Consider the following 24,539-nt stretch of genomic DNA (forward strand, 5'->3'; position numbering starts at 1 on the left):
ATTGACTGAAGTGATGTCGCCCATGTTGTCCTACCACCCATGACGAGTTTCCCCTCCCCCCACTAATGAATTAACCCACTCCGGCTGTACTGTATGTTAACTCATTGGGGGGTAGTTTTAACTTTTTATCGCCAGCCAAAAAACAGGTAATAGCGAATCGGCTGCTCATTCTGCACCTCATCCGATTTTCTGTTCTGCATCAATAGTAGCATGCTGTTATGGGGAGATCATCAGATATGGTTACCCAACATCAGTGAGGGAGAATTTTTTTTTTCAAGTAAGGCTGTGTTCTTCGTGTCTCTGGTTTTGTGCTTCCTTTGATCTCTTCACGAAGCAGATTAGGACTCTCCCAACTCAAGGTGGCCTTTGTGAACAAATTCTTGTTTCACTTGTGCACAGTGCCCTTGTAGCTTCCTATCACTGCACTCAATTCTGGAGGTCACAGAGACAGTGGTGCACTCAACAAATTGCTTGGCTTACACGTGACTCCTATGAAGCACCTTGGGACGTTTTACCACGTCAAAGGCACTATATAAATGCAAGTTGTTGTTGTGGCTGCAGCTAATACAATTTTATCCTGTGTATCATTCAAATGTCGCTGTGGCTCAGTTTGGGAGTTGCTCTCGCCTCTGAGTGAGAAGGTGAAGTTCGAGCCCCACTCCATGCCTTGAGCAGCTAATCTACCAGTGCAGCACTGAGGGAGTGCTGCATTGCTGGAGGTGCCACTTTTTGGACGAGACATTAAACCCAGGCTCTGTTTGCCTGTTCAGGCGGATGCAAAAGAGTCCAAGGTACTGTTTTAAGAGCGGGGAGTTCTCCGGATATCCTGGGCAACATTCCTCCCTCAACCAACACCATGAAACGTCGATTAACTGGTCATTCACATAATTTACTGCTTGTGAGACTTTGCGGTGTGCAATTGGCTGCCATGTTTGCCTGCATAACAACAGACACTACAGTTTAACAATAATCCATTGCTTGTGAAGCACTTTGAGAGATGCTGAGGTGGAAATCCAAGTGTTTTTTCCCTTTCTATTATTGTGAATGTTGTGTTAATATTGACAAAATGGTTGTATTTACAGATATAATTTTAATTTTAGGCAGTAATAGATATCACTGCCTGTAGGTAAATAACTTTTCTAAGTTCAAGCTGCTCAGTTGCCAAATGTGTTACATATGGAGAAACTTTGAGATCTGAAAGGTTGAATTTACTTGGATTTCGAGGAACCCTGAGTTTCTTTGTATGGAAACCATCAGCTTTATACCAGTTATCAAGAGTTTAAGGAAACTTTGATCCTGGCCTGTCAGCCACAGTAGAAGATGCTTGTACTCAGTTATCCTGGGATATGATTACTGCTCCAGGGCATGTCGACTGGTGGAAGGAAATCAATGGACAAATGAATGCTTTTGTTCTCATCCTGTGGCAAACTTAGTGGTTTGTTATGATAAGTCTGTCCATTCAGCTCTTGTGGCAGGTTTTGATGAGCTTTTAACTATTAATTCTCATGGACATTTTTTGTTGTTCTTCTTGTTGCTTATTTAGGAAGTCTACAGTGCATCTAATTTTTCAATATCCTGTTTATTTTACATTCTAAACTGAAAAAGAACAAACTTGTTTCTGAACAGGCACAAGGTTCAGCTTCAAGAAGGATTGAGTTCTCCCCTCGCCTTCTGATTGTAGACAAAAATCTGATCTTGAATTAGCAACAATATTCCACAGTAACCTGAAAATAAAGTGGGCACAAATAATCTTTGCTTTGACTGCTCATCAAGCATGCTTTCAGTGGTGTCGGGGCACTGAACAGGATGTCAGTCACATTGAACAGGAGCTAAAGGAGCACACTTGGGTTGTCCTCTGTGTGAATTATTTTTAATTGTTTAACGTGTTGTATTCAGTAAGAATGATTCAAAGTGTAGCTTGGTTGCTTACACAGAACCATAGCAATCACAACACTGAAGGAAGTCATTCAGTCCATCGCGCCTTTGCCAGTGCTAGCGCCTTTACTGGATCTACTCACTCTAACACCCTTTTTCTGTTCTTAGTATTCAATTTTTTATCCATGTAAATGATGTTATGAGGTTAAATTCACTAAATCTTGTGCTCAGTGGGAGTCCATGCCTGAGAATCAGGACTACAGTATTGTAGCCGTATTTCTGGCCTGTGATTCCTTTGGGTTGGCCAACTACGCCACAGTCTCTGCCTCAATATTTACTTGTGGTAATAACCCATATTCTAATAACCCTCTGTGAAAGAAAATTCTTCTAACGTCGCCCTTCCGTCTTCTAATGATAATCCCGCGTCTATGCCCCCTTGTTACCGATTCACTAACCAAGACAAAATATGTTTCATTATTTACCACCTTAATACCTTTCATAATTTTAGAACATTTCTATGAGGTTCCTCCCTTTAACATTCTCTGTTCCAATGAACAAATTCCCAGCTTTTGGAGCCTTTCTTCACAACTGTAATCTCACTTCAAAATGGTGGAAAGAATCAAATCACTACTAAACTAAAGGGAACCCTGGCATACTGTCTCATGGTTGACTGATTTCCCATCTATATGGTCAATATGCAGAGATTTTATTTCTGTTAACAATGGCTGGGAATATTCTCGGAGCTGCTCCCGCTCCACCGCCATAACTCCGCTGGAAGTGCGGTGTTAACGTTGTTTACATGGCCAGGAAAATACAACAAAGAAACAGCTTTAAACATATTCATACAATGAAGATTACTTATACATTTGAATTTGCTGTATGAAGGGTATATTGTAATTTAAGTACAGTAATGTTCTTCAACTACCAGTAATGGGATAAAAAACAATATGATAATGTATATTACAGATTTAGACCCTTTCCCTCCAATTCTGAACTCTTGAGCATCCCCGATTTCCTTCGCCCCTCCATTGACGGCCGTGCCTTCAGCTGCCTAGGTCCTAAGCTCTGGAATTCTCTCCCTAAACCTCTCTGCCTCTCTCTCGTCTTTTAAGACGCTCCTTAAAACCTACCTCTTTGACCAAGCTTATGGTCACCTGTCCTAATATCTCTTTATGTGGCTCAGTGTCAATTTTTGTCTGGCAACACTACTGTGACACACTTTGGGATGTTTTACTACATTAAAGGTGTTATATAAATGCAAGTTGTTGTTGTGGTACACATTTTTGTTCTCATCGGGCGATGAATGTTACTTTTGGGGATGAAATTATTTGTCATTTCAGATTTTCAGTGCCAGCATCAAGCAGTTCCAGGTCAGCTAGCACAGGGTTGATAGAGGAAATCTCACTCCACTCAGCTTGGACAATTTGGCTTCGTCCTAAACTCAGAAAAATAGTTCATGCATCAGCTTCTCTTGTGGTCTTTTAGAGTGAGATTGTGAATTTAGTGCCAAGTTATAGGCAATTTGTCCTACGGGTCCATGTTCACAAGGTGCTGTGTCAAAAGTGCCCAAGCTCATTTCACATAAGACCAGAAAGAGGACACCTTCATCCTGTGGTGCAGCTGGCTGCAAACCAAGGCCCCGATTTTAAATTGTGCAAGTGACAATCTCGCATGCCGAAGCCCAGAGAGACTGTGGGCTGGATTTTCCAAGCCCAGAGGAGGCGGACATGGAGGCGGGACAGCCGATAAATTCAGAGAAAGTGGGGGCGGATGTCAAAGCCACCCCCATCCCGCCTCCGTGCCCTTTTGCCAGGAGGCGGGAAGATGTGCAGCTTCGGGTCCCGTCTCCTGGAGGCGGGAAAGGCATTTAATCATTTTAATTGCCTGTTAACAGGTAGTTAACAGGCAGAAAAAAGGATTACTGCTGTTTTACCTTCACAGGTGAAGGCTTTCCGACCTCGGAGAATCTCGTCGGGTTGGAGGAGACGTGAAGGAGGTCTGCGGCGGTTGGAGGCACCTGGAAGTAAGGTGTAGAGGTGAGTGATGGGTGTAAGTGTGGAGTGGTAAGTATGCAAGGTGAGTGATAAGTTTTTTAAAAAGTGTTCACTTACCTTGTTTTCTTCCTACAGCCTTCAGCCACGGTGGATCGGGAGAGCCGACATCCTCCTTGTCAATTTCACAGACTGGCTGTTGGAACCTCCATACCAACAGCCATGTGAAACTTACAAAGTTGAAAGGTTTGATGAGTCCTGAACAAAAGGACTCATCAAACTAAAGAGAATGTCAGTGTTTGACAGCTTCACAGAGCTGTCAAATGCTGACATTTCTTCTTTCAAGAAGTCTTGACAGATAGCACGTCAACGTCAGACGTGTTCTGTCAGTGGCTTCCTCCCTAATTGGCCTGCTGAGCCCACAGGGTGGGCTTAACAAGCTCAATCAGGGGAAAATCCCTCTGGTTGGTCAGGCGAGGATGGAGGTGGGACATTGACACGACAAGCAGCTGTCCCACCTCCAACTCACCTCCATTCACAAAATCCAGCCCGTTAACTGCCGAGCTTCATTTCCATATTCGGACGGACAGCCGCCCGAATCACAGCCTGGCCAGTGGGCGGGAGCGTGAAGTCAGGTGGCAGGAGGCCGCCACCAGAGACCTGTGGGAACGGTCCCCAGGAGTCAGGTAAGTGGTGGGGGTGGGTGAGGTGATCGGAGGAGCGGGCAGAGCCCAGGGAAAGGGAGGCCCAAGGTTTCCTTGTGGGGCCCGGGGGAGTACTGCTGCTCTTCCTGGTCTGTAAGTAAACTTAACTTTCTGGCTCCTGTTCCGGGCAGGTTTGGCCTGGGGAAACCACCACTACTTTCCCGCTCAGGCCTCAGGTTAAAAGTCGCAGATCAGGCACCGATGACGTCATCAGAGCCCAATCTGCATATTTAAAGAGGGCTCCGCTGGCTTGGGATAGGTGTCCTCGCCATCTGTAATTTAAAATTGCAGTAGGTCAGATCGGGACGGGAAAGGACTGCGTAAGTCCCAACTAATCTGCGAGGAGGTCACCTGTCCAGCTCTCAGTCAAGGAATGGGATGTGTAGCACAATTAAAAAAGAGCCACCATTTCTTAAATATTGAGATAAAGATGGATGGAAAATGAAAGGCTGGAAGTGCACATTCCGAAAGAGGCACTCCCGATGTGTGCTGGGAGCGCGAAAGCAGAATTTTTATCTATAAACCACAGTGCTAAAAAGTGGTAATGTTGATAAGAAGCAGTTCCCACTGCCCTGGATGCCTATAATAAATGTTGTAATTATTTCATAGCACGAATGCCAACTTATTCATGCCACGGTTTAATATTTGATGATTTGCACTAACCCTTGCTTCCCACTTATTCAACAAAAAGCTGTTTGGTCATCACAATGTCACTCGCTATTAAGAATGCTCCTCTAATGTAGTTTCAAATGTGCCCAGCTTCCTATTCATTTCATGCCACTAGCACAATGACTGATAGTGTAACTCTCATTAATCCTACCCTAAACATCAGGCAAAGCCGAGGTAAACAGCGACTTGTGTGTGGGTTTAATTTCTGAATGGTTTTCAGCTCCAGTCCGCCTAAGCCAACAAGAAGACCACTGTTTAGCAACAAATGAGTCGGGATCCAAATGAGCACAGCTCTCTTGTGAGCAGAACATCAAATGAGATTTCCATCATGACAAGATTCTCTGACCTCCATCGCAGCTCCATTCTTTGTCATTTTGTTTGCTTACAATGCTGGACTGCCTATCAAAGTGAGCAGCACATGTATTAAAAGCCCCCCTTCACGGATTAGCAGCAACAGTACGCACAAGTAACGTTTTGTCATGTGCTGCCTTTGTTGGGAGATAGAACAATGAACACAACATGAGCTGAAGCCCAGCGTACTAATCTGTCCATTTTAAGGAAAAGAAACCAGTGGGGGGGGAAAATGGTCAAAAGAACATCAGGTCTTTTATTCACTAAAGACCAGTTTTTTTGCTGCCTCTCCATCTCCCACATGATTCCCCACTGTTTGTGTAAAGCTCAATATTACAAGGCAGAAACGCTTTAAATGGGCACTTACTTGGAGAGAGCTGACCAGTTTTGTCTGCTATGGGCTCCGCTGGCCATCTTTGAAAGAGCAGGCTCCAGGAGGCTCTGGCAGGATTTGTTTTCACTGTTGAAGGAGCTGCTCTCACAGGCAGCCGACTTGTTTGGCGGAGTGAAGCATCACCTTTAAATGGCCTGGCTTTCACTCGCCAGATGATGCTGTTGCTTTCATCTCCCGTGCGGCAGATGTACCGTGTGCATCTGCAGCTCTCCAGAGCCTGTCTCATACCCTGAGAGGACAGGCTGTAATTACGTCCTGTGGTTGGATCTGGGTCACATGATCATTGATTTCTGTGGTATTTCCTGTAATAGCAGCCCCTCAGTAATTCCAGTGACATTGCTACTGATGAGGTCCCTTCTTTTACAACCTTTAAAGTTAAATGGGGTTTTCTTTGTACAGTAAAAAAAATTGTATTAGATACCTCAGGTATTTTTAGTTTTTTCTGAGATTAATACTGTGCCCAAACATGTTCCCATTGATTTAAACAACAACATCTTGCATTTATCTTCTTCTTCTTAGGCAGTTATATAGCGCCTTTAATGTAGTAAAACATCCCAAGGCGCTGCACAGGAGCGTTATCAAACAAAAATATGACACCAAACACATAGAGATATTAGGACAGGTGAGGTAGGCTTCATGGAGCATCTTAAAGAAGGAGAGAAAGGTAGAGAGGTGAAGAGGTTTAGGGAGGGAATTCCATAATTGAGGGCCGAGGCAGCTGAAGGCACGGCCGCCAATGGTGGAGTGAAGGAAATCAGGGAAGTGCAAGCGTCCAAAATTGGAGAAGTTACATTATAGTTATGCATGAATAATAGAAATTACAGCACAAAAGGGAGCCATTTGGCCCCATATTTAAGTTTTGGTGCCAACATTACATACATAGGATTACTTAGGATATACGGCACAGAAACAGGCCATTCGGCCCAACCAGTCCATGCCGCCCTTTATGCTCCACTCGAGCCTCCAGCCATCTTTCCTCATCTAACTCTATCAGCATAACCCTCTATTCCCTTCTCCCTCATATGTTTGTCCAGCCTTCCCTTAAATGCATCTATACTATTCGCTTCAACTACTCCGTGTGGTAGCGAGTTCCACATTCTCACCACTCTCTGGGTAAAGAAGTTTCTTCTGAATTCCCTATTGGATTTCTTGGTGACTATCTTATATTGATGGCCTCTAGTTATGCTCTTCCCCACAAGTGGAAACATTCTCTCTCTATCCACTCTATCAAAACCTTTCATAATTTTAAAGACCTCTATTAGGTCACCCCTCGGCCTTCATTTTTCAAGAGAAAAGAGACCCAGCCTGTTCATTCTTTCCTCATATGTATACCCTCGCATTTCTGGTATTATCCTTGTAAATCTTCTGTGCACCCTCTCCAGTGCCGTTATATCCTTTTTATAATATGGCGACCAGATCTGCACGCAGTGCTCTAAGTGTGGTCTAACCAAGGTTCGATACAGGTTTAGCATAACTTCCCTACTTAACATCTAAAGTCTAATTCCATTTTCTTGCCCTTTCCCCATAATTTAGAAAGTACAAAAACATTGGCCCAGAAATTCGGGTCTCCATGGGTGAGTACGCATGGGGTACTCACCCGTAAGCCCAATGGAAGTGCCGGTTTTGTGCATGCACTGCGCATGCGCGGGAAACCGGCACTTCTGTTCCCCTGAAAGAAGGGGTTGAGAGGTGGAACGCGTGCGCAGGAGAGGCAGCATGTGCACATCGAACTTACGTTTTTTTCCCAGGTTTTTCCGTGAGGGTAAGTTTCCAGGAGTTACACATATAAAAAGCAGGCGTAAGCTTTTAACAAGGTAAGTGGTGAATTAATTAAAATTAAAACATTTTTTCCACAGGTAAAGAAAGGTAAGTTTATTTTTAGCTCCATTAGAAAATGTAATTAATTTTTTCAAAAATGTAAATTATTGTTTAAAATAGTTATTTCATGTAATTTAGTTATTTTTAAAATGTGATTTTTAAAAATTTATTTGAAGATTTAGTGATGTTTTGGGGCTTATAGTATTTATGGTTTTGACAGCTCTTCCTGTCAAACTTATGAATGAAGCATTCCCTGCTACCATTGGCTCTCCATGGCCCACGTGATCCCAGGGGACACATCGAACTAACTGCGCCCCTGGGATACGCAAGCACTGCGCGCCGGCAGTTGGAGGAGGCCCAGGATTGGAATCCCACGTGGGCCCACAGCTCAATGGCCGGCGCGCTAGGTAAGTGCAGGTCGGGGGCTTGCACCCGCGGGAAGCCCCCAACCCGAATTTCTGGGCCAATAATAAATACATATATTTGAACATGGTGCAGTAGATTCTCCTCCTTACTGCTTGGTTGTAGAGCATCTCATGGACAAAGTGCTTAGAGAAAAATTGGGCAGGCTCCATTATGGGTCTGCAATCCTCCCTGCTCAATTTCCCTCTTTGCCCTCTGCCCAGGTGATGCTTTATGCCCAAGTGCCCAAGAGGAAATTCTACCTCAATCTCTAGAAGAAAGAAGGAACTAGAAACCAACACCATCAAGCAAAACATTGTAGGATAGGTTCCATGATCCTCGCTCCGACTGGGGAAGCCATGCTCGGAGGGTGCGAGGGTCAGAGATAGGGTTACAATATTGTAGCCCCAATCCTCTGGCCCGTAATAGCTGCGTGTGCCACTCCCTGCTGTCCATGCAATATGGTACACACATGTCATTCTGGGCATCGGGTGGCAAGTAAATTATCATTTGGGATTGGACTGCTGGAAAGTGGCAGGTCTGGCAAGGCAGAGAGGCTGGGTGAGGTTAGGTTGGCATCGAGTTGTTACTATAGACAGGCTGAGTCAGACATAGTGGCTGAGTCAGCCAGGGCCTTGGTCTGAGGCCACACTATGAGGCGAGCGGAGGGGAAATTAAGATTGGTCAAGCAGAGAGCCTGAACAGGTTGAGAAGCTGGCAGTACTTGAGAAAAAATAAATAAAATCTAGAAAGCATTAAAAACAATTAAAAAAAATAAAGCTAAAAGAAGCAGAAAATAATCAAAAATCAACATGTTTCTTGGCCCTAAAGCCCTATCCCTAATCCGAAAAATTCTTATGTTCTTCTTAATTATTAATATTATTAATTGATTACTTTTGGATCTCTCTGCTGACTTAGACACTGCTGAGCACTCTATCCTTCTTGAGCATCTCTCCTCCATAGTCCATCTCCATGGTACCACTTTCTCATGGTTCCACTCGCATTGTCTACATTACATCACCTCCCCTCCAATGGCGTCTCCTCCCACAATTTACCCCAGGGCTCTATCCTTAGTCTCCTCATCTTCATCCGCTGCCCCTCAGTGATAACACTGAAAGCATATGAATGGGTGAGGCTCCCTGCTAGCAACGTGTGCTCAGAATATTATCACATGGAGTTAGTTTCTACATGTACACCGACAACACTCACTTCCCTCCACCTCCTCCATCGACCCAGGACTACTGCTACTCTCTCCGACTGACCATCCAATATAAGTGGATGAGCTAAAACCTCCTCCAGCTAATTCTCTTAAAGAATTAAGTCATCCTCTTTGGTCCCCACAAACAGCTCCCTGCACAAAGGTCCACAGCCCCGTCCATGCAAGTTCACTCTTCTTGTGCTATAGAAAACTAACTTTAAGGTCCTCGTGCTCACCTTCAAATCTCCTCATGGTTTTACTTCACCCAACCTCCACGATCCCCTCCAGCCGTAAGTCCCTGCATTCACCCTCCACTCCTTTGACACTGATGATCTTAACCTCAGCTCCCTCTGCTTCACCATCACCAGTCACTTCTCAACCCCTCTGCTTTTTCACATCCCTTCCTCTTTACACAAGCTTCCTGAAGACCTTTCTCTTTGGCTCTCCTTTCATCCCCCTCAATTCCTTTGTGCCATTGCCCCCCTACTCAGCGCTAACTCTTTGCCCTGTAAAATGCTGAGATGTCCATATGTGAGGAGCACTGTACAAATATAAGTTGTTACAATTGAAGTAATGTGGCTCGTGTGTTCTTATAGGGATCTGATTCGTTTGTTGTCTCAAATGGTTAGTATGGACCAATGCTGATTCAAAGCTAATCATGTGACACCATAGACCAATCAACAATATTGGAGCCTCTCTAAAATGTAACAATATTGAGAAAGAAAGAACTTGCATTTATATAGCGCCTTGCACGAACTCAGGATGTCCCAAAGAGCTTTACAGCTAATGAAGTATCTTTGAACTGTAGTCACTGTTGTAATGTAGGAAACACGGCAGCCAAATTGCGCATAGCAAAGTTCCACAAACAGCAGTGACATAAATGATCAGATAATGTTTTAAGCGTTGGTTGAGAGATAAATGTTGGCTAGGACATTGGGAGAACTCCCCTGAATTCTTTGAAAAATGCCACGGGATCTTTTACGTACACCTGAGAGAGCAGACGGGGCCTCAGTTTAACGTCTCATCTGAAAGACGGCACCTCTGACAGTGCAACACTCCCTCAGTACTGCACTGAACAGTCAGCCTAGATTTTGTGCTCAATTCACTGGAGTGAGACCTTTTGACTCAGAGGCAAGACTACTAACAACTGAGCCACTGATGGTACTCCCAGAAACAGTCACTAAAATGCTCATAATATATAAATAAATGATCAGAAAGATTTCTTAATACTCAGGTTTTAAATGTAATTTTGGAAAATAGTCTAAAAATGGTGAGGGGGCTGATTTCCTGAGTGCATGTTCCAGACACTGAGCCTCACCCACCACAAGTGCATAAGTTCATGAGTGGCACGTTCTGCTATTTTTAGAGTGTGCACTGATGATGGGAACCTAAAATGAATGGGCAGAAAATTCTGAGGAGTGTGCCTGTGATATCCTGACCCATGTTTCTGGTGGGTGAGACTGCACACTAGGGGAAACATATTCAGAAAATTGGGCCTAGAATCTCTACTGGGCAAATAACAACAACAGAGGAATTTTTAGGAACAGGGAAAAGGCCATTATGCCCAACGAACCATATTCATTGATCAAGCCCACCTACCCGCTTTCTCACCATATCCCTCAATCCCTGCTCTCGCCAGAAACATGTCACAGAAGAAGAGGAAAAAACTAATGAGAATATCCCAGATGGGTAAATAGAAGCAGTGACTAACTGTTGGTAACTACTAGTCTTTGAAGATTCAAAATCTGTGATTGTTACTTGCTAAAAGCATTGAACGTGAAGTGCTTTGAGGTGGTTCTGAGAAATGGGAGTATGTGCCATATAAATACATCATCAATTGTTCAAAAAACTGTATGAATGAAATTTGAAATGTATTAATTTACTATTATAAAAATATATCTCTCCCAACTCCGTTTCAAACTCTAACTCCCAACAACATTGAAATTCCTTGTGGGGTGGTAGAGCAGTGGGCGCACAGCATTGGTACATGAGCGCTCTGTACCGTGGAGTGGTAGAATGGGCGCTCTTCCTTCCGCTCCCTATGGAGGTCCCAATCAATCGCAGCCAAGCCACATGAAGGAAATGAGGAGACAAACACTTCAGCAGAGGCAGGTTGGGGAGGGGGAAATTCAAGGAGCAAATCAACCTGCACCATTATCACTCACCTGCAATTCTGGCATCTTACACATCCCTACTTTCCTTCACCCCGCCATTGGCGGCCGTGCCTTCGGCTGTCTAGGCCCTAAAGTCTGGCATTCCTTCCCTAAACCTCTCCGCCTCTCTCTCCTCCTTTATAGAAATATAGAAACATAGAAGATAGGAGCAGGAGTAGGCCATTCGGCTCTTCGAGCCTGCTCCGCCATTCAATGAGATCATGGCTGATCATCCAAACTCAGTACCCTGTCCCTGCCTTCTCCCCATATCCCTTGATCCCTTTAGCCTTAAGAAATATATCCAACTCTTTCTTGAATATATTTAATGAACTGGCCTCCACCGCCCTCTGTGGCAGAGAATTCCACAGCTTCACCACTCTCTGGGTGAAGAAATTCCTCCTCATTTCAGTCCTAAATGGCTTACCCCTTATCCTTAGACTATGACCCCTGGTTCTGGACTCCCCAGCCATCAGAAACATCCTTCCTGCATCTAGTCTGTCCAGGCCTGACAGAATTTTATAGGTTTCGATGAGATCCCCTCTCAATCTTCTAAACTCCAGTGAGTATAAGCCCAATCGACACAATCTCTCCTCATACGTCATTCCTGCCATCCCAGGTATTAGCCTGGTGAATCTTTGCTGCACTCCTTCCATGGCAAGAACGTCCTTCCTCAGGTAAGGCGACCAAAACTGCACACAATATTCAAGGTGCGGTCTCACCAAGGCCCTGTACAACTGTAGCAAGACATCCTTGTTCCTGTACTCGAACCCTCTCGCTACGAAGGCCAACATACCATTTGCCTTCTTAACCGCCTGCTGCACCTGCATGCTTACCTTCAGCGACTGGTGCACAAGAACACCCAGGTCTCTTTGCACTTCCCCTTCTCCCAATCTATTGCCATTCAAATAATAATCTGCCTTCTTGTTTTTGCCACCAAAGTGGATAACCTCACATTTATCCACATTATAGTGCATTTGCCATGTTTCTGCCCAATCACCCAACCTGTCCAAATCGTACTGGAGTTTCACGACATCCTCCTCACAGCATACCGTCCCACCCAGCTTTGTGTTGTCTGCAAATTTGGAGATATTACATCCAATTCCCTCGTCCAGATCATTAATATATATTGTGACTAGCTGGGGTCCTAGGACCGATCCTTGCGGTACCCCACTAGTCACTGCCTGCCACTCAGAAAACGACCCGTTTATTCCAACTCTTTGCTTTCTGTCCGCCAACCAGTTCTCTATCCAAGTCAATACCTTGCCCCCAATCCCATGTGCCTTAATTTTGCATGCTAATCTCTTATGCGGGACCTTATCAAAAGTCTTCTGAAAGTCCAAATACACCACATCCACTGGTTCTCCCTTATCTATTTTACCAGTTACATCCTCAAAAAATTCCAGTAGATTAGTCAAGCATGATTTACCTTTTGTAAATCCATGTTGACTTTGTCCGATCCTGTCACTGCTTTCCAAGTGCTCTGCTATTACATCTTTTATAATGGACTCTAGCATTTTCCCCATTACCAATGTCAGGCTTACCGGTCTATAATTCCCCGCTTTTTCTCTACCACCTTTTTTGAAAAGTGGGGTAACATTAGCTACCCTCCAATCCATGGGTACTGTTCCAGAGTCTATCGAGTTCTGGAAGATGACCAGCAATGCATCTACTATTTCTAGGGCCACTTCCTTAAGTACCCTGGGATGTAGATTATCAGGCCCTGGGGATTTATCAGCCTTCAGTCCCATCAATTTTCCTAACACTATTTCCCTACAAATACTGATTTCTTTCAGTTCCACCCTTTCATCAGACCCTATGTTCCCCGGCATTTCTGGGAGGTTATTTGTGTCCTCCTTTGTGAAGACAGAACCAAAATATGTATTTAGTTGGTCTGCCATTTCTTTGTTCCCCATTATAAATTCCCCTGATTCTGACTGCAAGGGACCTACGCTTGACTTCAACAACCTTTTTCTCTTCACATATCTATAAAAGCTTTTACAGTCAGTTTTTATGTTCCCTGCAAGCTTACTCTCATATTCTATTTTCCCTTTCTTAATTATCGCTCCTTAAAAACTACCTCTTTCACCTGTCCTAATATCTCCTTATGTGGCTCGGTGTCAAATTTTGTCTGATAACGCTCCTGTGAAGTGCCTTGAGATGTTTTACTATGTTAAAGGCGCTGTATAAATGCAAGTTGCTGTTGCTGTCATCTTCCTGAAGAAGAGCTTTGGAAAGAGGTGAGGGCTTCCACTGACAGAGCGCACACACAAGAGTTTGTGTAAATGCTGCGAGAATTAGTCTAACCTCTGACCTTTAGGAATAAATAATCATGGCCGCCATCACACATGCAGGCACAATTTGTTTTACAGCTGGTTTTGAACTGTTGTAACAGCAACAGGATTAATCCTTCTTGATTTCGTAAAATCACTTCAAAAATGAAACTAAAAATGTTTCCAACTGTGCCATAATCTTGGCTAACACGTCCCCTTTTCCTGTAAAGGGTCTATATTTTAAAAATCAATGAAATGTGAAGACTGTTAATCATTAACAGCAAAATGAGGCCCAGCGCAGAAATCTATACCCTAGTGGCTTCAGAGTGCCTAGGAAAGTGCCCATTATTGGGACTTATGTATTTTTAAAAGCTCTGTAAGTTCCAAAAGGATTTTTTTTTTGTCAAACAAAACGGAACCTGCATTTTTAACGTTTTTATTGTGACGGATTTTCCTCACATTTAACTGCGCTAGCGCACGATAGTGCAGCTTGACAATTAAAATTTCACGTTGTGAAGTAGCTGATTTGCTATGATAACTTAAATGTCTCGAATGCACGATCTCAATGTGTAGCTTTGCCCGTCAGGAGCACACATCCGATGTGGAGGTCACGGCTCCGGTTGCCAACTACAGTTGGATGTATTCCTGGAGGTTCAATCACATGACCTCCAGCCGCCCAATGCCCCGCCCCCACACTCCTGCCATTGGTCGCCCAACATGTCCATCTTCACCGCACACCGTCTTCCCACGCCAATTGGAAAGCAAACAGACTCTTCAGGACTCAATTGGGTGATTCTTGACTGTCAAACAGCCTTTTTTCCCTCAATTCCTATATTTTTATATAAGTAATAAACAAATGTTCCAAAAAGGAGAAAAAAAGCACGCAATTTTTTAGTGCCCCTATGATTTTTTTCTCGCAGGTTGCTCACAGCCTGGAGACGAATCTTCACTTCCTGAAGACTCCTGGACACTCCTGGAGGGCTGGATACCCACACAGATTTCCATCAATCAATATTAATCAATGTGCAGGGAGCTGCTAACCTTTGCTCCCAAACTCCCCACACACTTTCCTGAATGAAGGAGCTCAACACCAGAAGTACAAATGTCTAAAAGTGATACGATAGGTTTCAACTGTTAATAGGGCTGCCAAGCCTCCAGGATTACCCTGGAGTCTCCAGGTATTGAAGATGAATCTCCTGGACGCCCCCATGGGCAACCGAGGAGAAAAATCACAGAGGCATTAAAAAATGATGGGGGGGGGGGGGGGAAATTGGCTCGCGCCCCCTTTGGAACGATAACTTCACCCAAGTGCTACTTTTAGCGCCCCGAGAAAGCTGCACGTCGCGCTCCCCCTCCCTCTTGGGGCGCGCCCATTGAATATCGCGGCGGTACGTGCAGCAGCGCCATGCGCGCCGGCACATAGCACCGCGGTACTGCAGGCCTCCCTCCCCTGATTAAAGGGGAGGGGCCTAGCGCAGCGCACACGGGGCCCTGCTGGACTAAAACCAAAAAATGTTTTTTTTGTTTTAGCCTCAGGAGAAATGAAGGATGATTCTCTAACCTCCCACTGCTGTCAGAAAATGCTGCAGGACAAGCACCCGAAATTCAGATACACCCTTTGGGCCAGTCAAAGCCCTCCCCTCCCACCCCCACCCCACCCCCCACAGGAACCCAAAGTCAGAAGATCACACTTCTGCTGCAAGTCTTACTTTAATTTGAAAAATAAAAGGTCACCAACAACACTTACAGAAGATTGATGCCAGATTCTCCTCATTCACCCTTGGGTGTGAAGCATCACCTGAGCGCACAGAAGAAATCATGCGGAGAGGATCCCACCCACCCCGTACAAGGCCAGCCCTAGTTTCCTCTACATGCGCTGTCCAGGTGATGATGTATGCTCAAGTGCTAAAGAAAAGAATCTGATCTTTTAAAAGGACACAAGTCTAGAAATTACCAGTGACAATATTGGATGAGCACGTAACACATTCCTTTATCTGCTATTTTAACATGGGTGTTAATCCATTCATTTTAAACTGGTCAGCGTTAAAATGGCAGACAGAGATATGTCGCATTGCGTTAAGTGGTCGTCCAATTATATCTCGGACACTATGGTGTTTATTCTTCACACAGGATGTACCGGCCTCCGATAATGCGCTGGTCTCCTCTGCCCTTCATAAGGCCCTGCCCCAACTGGCCACTCTGGATCCCAGCCTGTTCCCAGTCTTTCCGCTGCACCCCTGCCAGGGTTACGGTGTGGATGTGCCAGAGGAACCCCGTGTCATCAGAGTGACTGTGAAACATTCCTCTTCTCGCTCTTCTACCTCCCTCCCACACCCACCCCTTCCTGGCAATGGTGAGAGTGTTTCTCCACCCCTAGTTTGCTCTATTCCGTGGCTGAAGCCTCATGCTGGGGTACAGTGGCACAGGTGTCAGCCACTTCGCCGTACCTTCCCCAATTGACTATTCTCCGCAAGTGAGCCTATGCAGTGAGTGTCGACTGGCAAGTGGCCATAGACTGTATCGCAGGTGAACACAACACAGCTCTCACCCAACATCCACATACGTCCACATTTTGACATGTATCCCTGGCTTGTGACCAGGAGCGGGAACCCGAGCTGATTTTTCCGTTCCCTATTGATGCCAGTTGTGCAGCCCCACGCCAACACCCAAGGCAAATTTAACGAATTCAGACCAGGGATTGAACCTGGAATCCTTCCTGCTCTGTGTGGTTCAGCTCCATACTGGGCAGGAAGTTAAAGGGGAGGAAAGTCTGAAAGAGTTGTTTTACATAGTATAACATAGAATTTACAGCCCTGAAACAGGCCATTTGGCCCATCAGGTCCATGCAAGCCTGCTCCCGCCGTTCATCTAAGCCCATCAACATATCCTTCTACTCCTTTCTCCCTCATGTGTCTATCTAGCTTCCCCTTAAATGCATCTATGCTAATCACCTCAACTACTCCATGTGGTAGCGAGTTCCACATTCTCACCACTCTCTGGGTAAAGAAGTTTCTCCTGAATTCCCTATTGGATTTATTAGTGACTGTCTTATATTTATGGCCCCTAGTTCTGGTCTCCTCCGCAAGTGGAACCATCTTCTCTACGTCTACCCTATCAAACCCTTTCATAATCATAAAGACCTCTATCAGATCATTCCTCAGCCTTCTCTTTTCCAGAAAAAAGAGAGTCCCAGCCTGTTCAATCCTTTCTGATTAAGTATAATCTCTCAGTTCTGGTATCAATCTAGTAAATATTTGTTGCATCTTCTCCAGTGCCTCTATATCCTTTTTATAATGGAGACCAGAACTGTTCACGGTACTCAAGTGTGGTCTGATCAAGGTTTTATAAAAGTTTAGCATAACTTCTCTATAAACTTTTCCAGTCATACAAAACAACATAACTTCTCTGCTTTTCAATTCTAGCCCTCTAGAAATGAACCCGAGTGTTTTTTTTTATGGCCTTAACCTGCGTCGTTACTTTTAGTGATTTGTGTATCTGTACTCCCAGATCCCTCTGCTCATCTACACCATTTAGACAGTAATTTTCCAAGGAATATGTGGCCTCCTCATTCTTCCTACCAAAATGTACTATCTCGCACTTGTCTACAGTGAAGTTAATTTGCCAATTACATGCCTATTTTGCAAGTTTGTTAATGACTTCCTGTATTTTGTCACCACCTTCCTCGGTATTAACTACACCCCACAATTTGGTGCCATCTGCAAATTTTGATTTTGTACCACTTATTCCCAAAGTCCAAATCGTTTATGTAAATGGTGAACAACAGCGGTCCCAACACCGAGCCCTGTGGAACATCACTTCCCACCATTTGCCAGTCTGAGAAACGACCTTTAACCCCTACTCTCGGTTTTCTGTATTGTAGCCAGCTTGTAACAGCATCACATGTTCAGGCAGCTCCATAGTAATGGGATCTCAGGGTTAGGTAGTTCCAGAGTACAATATCTGGAGGGTCAGGCAGCACCACAGGTGTTTCAGGCAAGTTCAAAGTTACACCCTGCACTGTTCACAATGGAACAAGTCCAGGATGCTCCCTGCAATTGATGTTACTGGAGCTACCTAGTAGGGAGGTAGACCCTATATAAAGGTCACTATATTGGTGACTAAAAACAGGTCAAAGAAATATAAGGTGAATTGATAAAAAGGGAAGTACTTTGAACAAAACATATTCCCCTAGACCATCCTTCCTCTATAATAAGCGAGCTACTATGGGTAGCCTGGCAGTGATTGACATACTCTAATTTGAAGAGGTCATTAAAAAGGTCATTAAATGACAAAGTGTTTCAGCTGCATCAGCAAAAACTCATCAGCTTACTGCCTCAGCACATCTAATGTCAACCCTACCCACAAACATTTATCTACTTTCAACATATTCTGTACTCCCAACTTCTGTGTAAAGACATTTTCTCCTCACTCGCTCCCAGACTATTTTAAATTGATGACCTCTTGTCACTGCCTCCCCAACTAGAGGAACTAGTCTTTCCTTATTCATTCCATGAAAACTTCTAATAAATCTCCTCTTAACCTTCTCTACTGCAGTGGAGATAGTCCCAATATCTTGTCCCTCCTTCCTGAATGTTTCATAGTCATATAACCTTCCTCTATCCACCATTTTAACAAAGGTGTGGATAGTGGCTCCAATCAAATGGAGGAATGCCGTTTAAATACATCAAGGGTTCATTCACTAATATCCCACCAGTCATTTCTTTAATCTGAACTCATTGGCAAAGTCTGGTGCTGCAAGCTTTGGACATGGGCTTTCCTTTCATGTCAATTGGATATAAACCTTTCTCTAGACTCCATTTCTCTCAATTAAACTATTGCAATCATTGAACAATTACCTACAGGGAAATGCCAGAGGCTTGAAAAGAGATTCCTTGAATGAATGAACAATACAAGGCTTAAAATGGTTCATTTATTGTAGATGCAATTCATTTGCTTCATTTTACATGCTTTCTCTTTAAATGATTTGCAGCTGTTTGATATGATTTCATAATAGTCACTGGAATTCATTGCTGGCATTCCCCAGGTGTCTGCGATCTGACTTTTACAGTTTGCCTGTTCATGTGGAGAGCTGGACATGGCCTGCTTTCAATACATCACTTCACCTTGCTGCTTGATACTTGGGCACCAAGCTGGCAGATTCCCTCCGACCCTCCAATACTGATGCTACAATAACATTGATTTCAATGGATGGAAAATCACGGGCAGTACACCAGTGTTCTTCCAATCAACCACCAGCTGTGTGCAAGGCCCTGGCGGTGGCACGGGGAGATCTGGGAAAATTTCATCCATTAGGGGTAATTTTGACTTTGGGCAATAGTGTAAAGGGGGCAATTATCAGGAGAGATGTAAAGCAGGTGACTGATTCGATATCGCCTGCTTTACACTAGCGCCCAAAGTCAAAATTACCCCCATTGTGTGCAGTTGTGGGCATCCCAGTAAAGGAAGGGTATTAGAACCATGGAAAGAGTACAGAGAAGATTCACTGGAATGATACCAGGATGAAAAGGTTACAGTTATGAAGAAAGGCTCAAAGATTTGGGTCATTGTTTTCACTGAAACAGAAATTGTTACGCTGGGGTGGGGGCAGGGAGGGGGTATCTGACAGACATTTTCAAACTGATCAAAGGATTTGAGAGTGTCAAGTGAAAGATTGTTTCCACTCGTTGGCGAATTGGTAACCAGGGAGCATAGACAGGATCATCACTAGAAGAACAAATGGGGAGCTAGAAGATTTTGTTTTCACACACACGGTATTAGAACACGGAACATCTTACCACAGCGACTACTGAGGCAGAGACTAATACATCATTTAAAAGTGAATGGGGTAAATATTTGAAAAGGAAGAATATAAAAGGATATGGGGAAAGGGCGAGGAAACCGGATTAGAGTAGAAGTGATGGCACTGGCACAATGGGCCAAATGGCCTCCTGTGCTGTAATTTCTGTGAATTTGACAATTAATTTGAAGGGAATGGCGGATAGAAGCTGGGACTCAGGAATGCTGACTGCTGTCACATAGAGGCAGTTAATGAGTTGACTGGTTGTATTTTTTTTCAACAGCTAGAATGAGGTGAAAACTGGTTATGACATACAAAGACCATCTCAGTGAGGCAATGAACAGGCATCAGAAGAACAAAGGGACATGGGATTCGCTAAGTAAAGGCGGTGAAAATAGTGACAAAGATCCACAAAACAACTTTCAAAAATGATGACAAATGAAGCATGCCTTTCACCACCTTACTTAATTCCTTTTATGCCCTTTTCTTTTAATGTCTTTTTATTGCCATTATTGAGATGTTAGTACATCATTTAACAGTTTTTACCTATTTCCAGCTTTTCAGAAAACCGGCCTGCTGACCATTGAACCCATTAGCTGTATCTCTGTGATAGGATTCAGCATTCCTGACTCGTAACTTGTGTTCCCAACCCCGACCCCCCAATCTCCTGTTTTGTTTAGTCCTATAATGGAACTCACTTAACTTCCACTTTCCAGTTCTGACAAAGACTGTAAACCTGAATCCTCTGCACTGTTCTGATGGACCTACTGTGTATTTCCAGCATTTTCTGATTTTACCCCAGATTTCCAGCAGTTATAATTTTTTTAAAGTATAATTTCAAATTCCTGACCGCTTTAATCCCTCACAGCAGTGCTGCAATCAGTATTAGAATGAATTTCATATTCAGAAGATGCTCAGTTGCATATTTTCTACATGCACCACCTTTCATTTCTGTTTTACAGACCACATAACCAAGATACTGACTCTCCAGCTGTGTGCTTTACTAATTATGGACAAGGATTTCCTCTTGTCACTATGCATTCGTGACATCATAAACACAGCGGGAAGATTTCCTTTGGTTGCTGTGTGTTAGCAACATGATTATTCAAAATGTTTTCCAGCGTGTGAAGCAAGGCGCACGAAAAATTTCTCCCCATGCTTTTGTGAACTCACTTGTTGGAGTCAATGTTTACAGAACGTAAACCACTATATCGTCCACGTTTCTTAAATAAGGGGTTAAAAGAGAACTTTTGATTGTTATTTTAATTGTTAAAGTTGAGGGAAGATGCAGTTTTGAAATGTACATGAGAATCCAGTTTCGTCAGTGACAGTGTAAGACTAGTAGCCAATCACTGACATACCTGTACAATGTTCTTTTAGTGCTGCACGTAATGGAGATCATTATTTTGGTGTGGAGGCTTCAAATGTGGCATGCAGGAAACAAGCAAGGCAACATAGAATTACACAGAATGTACAGCACAGAAACAGACATTCGGCCCAACTGGTCCAAGCTCCACACGAGTCTATTCTCACCCCTCTTCATCTAATCCGATCAGTATAACTTTCTATTCTTTTCTCCCTCGTGTACTTAGCTAGTTTCCCCTTGAATGCATCTATACTATTCGCCTCAACTACTCCATGTGGTAGCGAGTTCCACATTCTAACCACTCTTTGGGTAAAGAAGTTTCTCCTGAATTCCCAATTGGATTTATTAGTGATTGTCTTATATTTATGGCCCCTAGTTCTGGTCTCGCCCACAAGTGGAAACATCTTCTCTACATCAAACCCTTTCACAATCTTAAAGACCTCTATCAGGTCGCTCCTCAGTCTTCTAGAGAAAAGAGGCCCAGCCTGTTCAATCTTTCCTGCTAGGCATAACCTCCCAGTTCTGGTATCATCCTTGTAAACATGTGTCAAACAATTCGAACTCCATGTCAACTATTTCTAAGGTCTAGTGGGAGGTCCAGAAAGAGTTGCATAACTTAAAAGAAAAGCATAAATGTAAGGCAAGTATATTTCCATATTGTAGCAGCACGAGACATGTATGGATATAGACGATAATTGTAAATGTTAAAGACATGGGTAAAAAATAATGCTGTACTGGCACACAAAATATCAGTAGAGACAAAACAAGTGAGGTTGTAGAAGTGAATTACTGTAGCAGGATTGCATTGCACATGTCTTGATGGCAAAAATAATTTGTTGCAGGAAGGAATTTCCATGGGTCCAATCACTCTGTCTCAATGCACACTGCTCTTATGCTTAAAAAACAAAACTGGCACACAACTGGGCACAGTGAAAACTGGCACACAACAACTGGGCACAGTGAAAACTGGCACACAACTGGGCACAGTGAAAACTGGCACACAACAACTGGGCACAGTGAAAACTATACAGTGGAAAGAAATTCACGGCATAAGGAAATATTTGTGCAAGAGATTCTGGAGATGTTGTGACTGTGGAGATTGGAGGGATACACAAGTCAACTGGTGTGTACTATATTAACCATATATTCCATCATTTGCACAATGTTACATCACCATGTCCATACACACATAATAGTGCATTTAAAATCAAGACTGTACTCAATAAATAAATGTTTATGTAGTCTTACGGGCAGATTTTATGATGTGGAACTTCCAATACCAAGCTTTGTGCACCTCAAATGTTAATCAGCGTATCACATAAGACTGTGTCCTAGTTTTGCAACCTGCCTGATTTTAAGGAGTGAAAAATCAGGTGGGCTTGCAAAGCAGGCACTTTAACCTTCTCATGCAATATTCCGATTTGCCCCTCAGCATGCAGTGCACTACACTGTAAAATACAGCCCCATAACATCCCATCTGCTCTTTTCAAAGAGCAAGGGGACCCAAGGTGCCATGCAAGCTGCCCCAAAGAGCACCACTCACTTGAACACCAGCTATCCATGTTTGCGGAAGGCTCCAGGACAGATACATACACACACTGGCAGATCACAGTGATGTTGAGGAGGAAGCACAGGGTAAGTACAGATGATGACTGAGTAGTAATGGTGAGGATTGAGAGAGAGAGCAACAGATGCAGTGCAGAAGTCCCGCATTTTGAGTGCCCCTTGTGAGCTGTATGGTGATACAGAACTTAGTCGACCTCTTCAATGGCAGATATTAGAACATATGATCGATGTTGAAATCACTTGCCTCCATACGCACAGCAGTGGAAGATGGCATGGTTAGATTGGAACAAGTTGCCTGCCATTGAGCAAGTGTCAACAGAAGTGGATATTTAATAAGGCAGGACTTAGGCACAATAGGGGTAACTTTTATGAATGCACACATTGCTGCTATAAGGGTTTTAGTGTACAAAGTCCAAGGGGCTATCAACTCATTTGGAAAATGGCAGCAGGGTAGAACAAGGGAGGGATTCCAAAACTTAATAAGATGCTCAGTGTTTTATGTACACATAGATCAGTAAGCACCATGAGAAGATGCCCTGCAGCAGTGATATGAATGAAGTATAGCAAGTACAGTCAGTTCATACTCATGTTAATGGCAGTTCTGTGTCATCACATACCCTTACACGACAACAGTAAACTCCGGTTCTGAAAGCAATGAGTCCGTGACTATAGCAGAAGATTCCTGGTATTGATGCAAGCCCATCAGGGCTAGGCACAGATACAGGCAACTGGTCTTCTGCATCCCTTGCAGTTTTCCAATTGGCTATGCAGGCACCCACCAGTGCTATTCTCTTAGCTGGGGTGCACACTATTGTAGAGCCCATCCATTAGCAATATGAAGTACCCGGAGTACAAGATGCACACACACCAGCAAAAACACATTAAAATATAGACTGCAAGCACTAAACTACTTAATAAAACAAATGTACTTTTAATGCATCTTGCAGCCTGCCATTCTTTCATTGTGCAGAGAATAAAGTGTTCAGTTGACCAAAAGTAAACCTAACAGAACATATCCAGTGTTCTGCCAAAACAAACAGCAGCTCTGTGATTGTAAATATGTCCAATAGAAAGTAATAGTTCCCAAATGCAAAGCTCACCGGAAAAATGAGAATGGAATGCTCATTCACCTATCTCTGGCACTGGTGGTCAGTCTGTGGTATGGAGCAGGTCTCGCTTTCCGTGACTTGTCGTTGCTCATCACTCAAGACTATAGGCAATATTGTACAGCACCTAACACACTAAGACAGTGCAATTTTACAGACCTTCTCTAAGGCATATTGCTAGACTTCCCCCCTCCTCCCCCCAACCAATCTAAGCATCTAAAGCATTGCGTCGAATGTCTGCTCAGTAAGGACCCTGTTTTGCTCAGGCATTTCACTGAATTTGTTCTCCGGTGGGACATGGAAATTGCACAGAGCTGTCGTCAGCCATGGTTGCACTGCTTTTCTGAGAAGTCAGGAATCAATCTTTCCTTCGCCTTCAAAGAGCTGTCACATTTCATTGCCTTATAATGAAAGCACCGTGCGGGCACCTCATAAACCTTGCTTTGACGGGCATTCTTTTCCAGCAGGAGTTGGTGGAAAATAGCCTGTTCCATTTACAGTTGTTGGTAGGCACACAAATGGCTGCACACATATAGCAAATGATTCCCTTTGACCTGTGAGGGCCGCGCATCCGGTGTGCTGACCTCCGCACCGGAATTCCTGATTCACAGTCCTGTCACCTGACGCTCTGTGCTGAGAGTACTTGAGCATAAAATTTACCCTTATGAAAACAAGTCAGTCATGCAACCTTAATCAAAGGGAAGTGAAGAATTGCATATATTGTGCTATTACGCAATAAACTGACTTTTTAAAAATGGTTTTATAGAAGGATTTTTTTCCATGTAAAATGGGTGAAAATGATAGAAACTTGGATTTAATCCCATGAGCCTACATCACTAACAGATTTTATTTGCAAATGTAGAATAGGTTTGTAGAACC

General features: G+C 43.7%; 1 protein-coding gene across 11 annotated transcripts in view; it reads right to left on the reverse strand.

The window, feature by feature from the left end:
* LOC147105595 (caldesmon-like) overlaps positions 1-24,539 on the reverse strand; it is a 256,048-nt gene that overhangs the window by 93,419 nt on the left and 138,090 nt on the right. Inside the window, exon 1 of one of the 11 annotated variants that reach the window (XM_086010132.1) lies at positions 5,958-6,133. The exons of the other annotated variants lie outside the window; for them this stretch is intronic. Coding sequence (XP_085866258.1) covers positions 5,958-6,004 — 47 coding nt within the window. The 5' untranslated portion in view covers positions 6,005-6,133. Of the gene's footprint in view, positions 1-5,957; positions 6,134-24,539 lie in introns of those variants that run through there. 11 annotated transcript variants of the gene reach the window in all.

The sequence above is a fragment of the Somniosus microcephalus genome, chromosome 17, assembly GCF_052327205.1.
Source record: "Somniosus microcephalus isolate GS21.2 chromosome 17, FLI_Smic_1.0, whole genome shotgun sequence".
In the NCBI taxonomy this organism is placed as follows: Eukaryota; Metazoa; Chordata; class Chondrichthyes; order Squaliformes; family Somniosidae; genus Somniosus; species Somniosus microcephalus.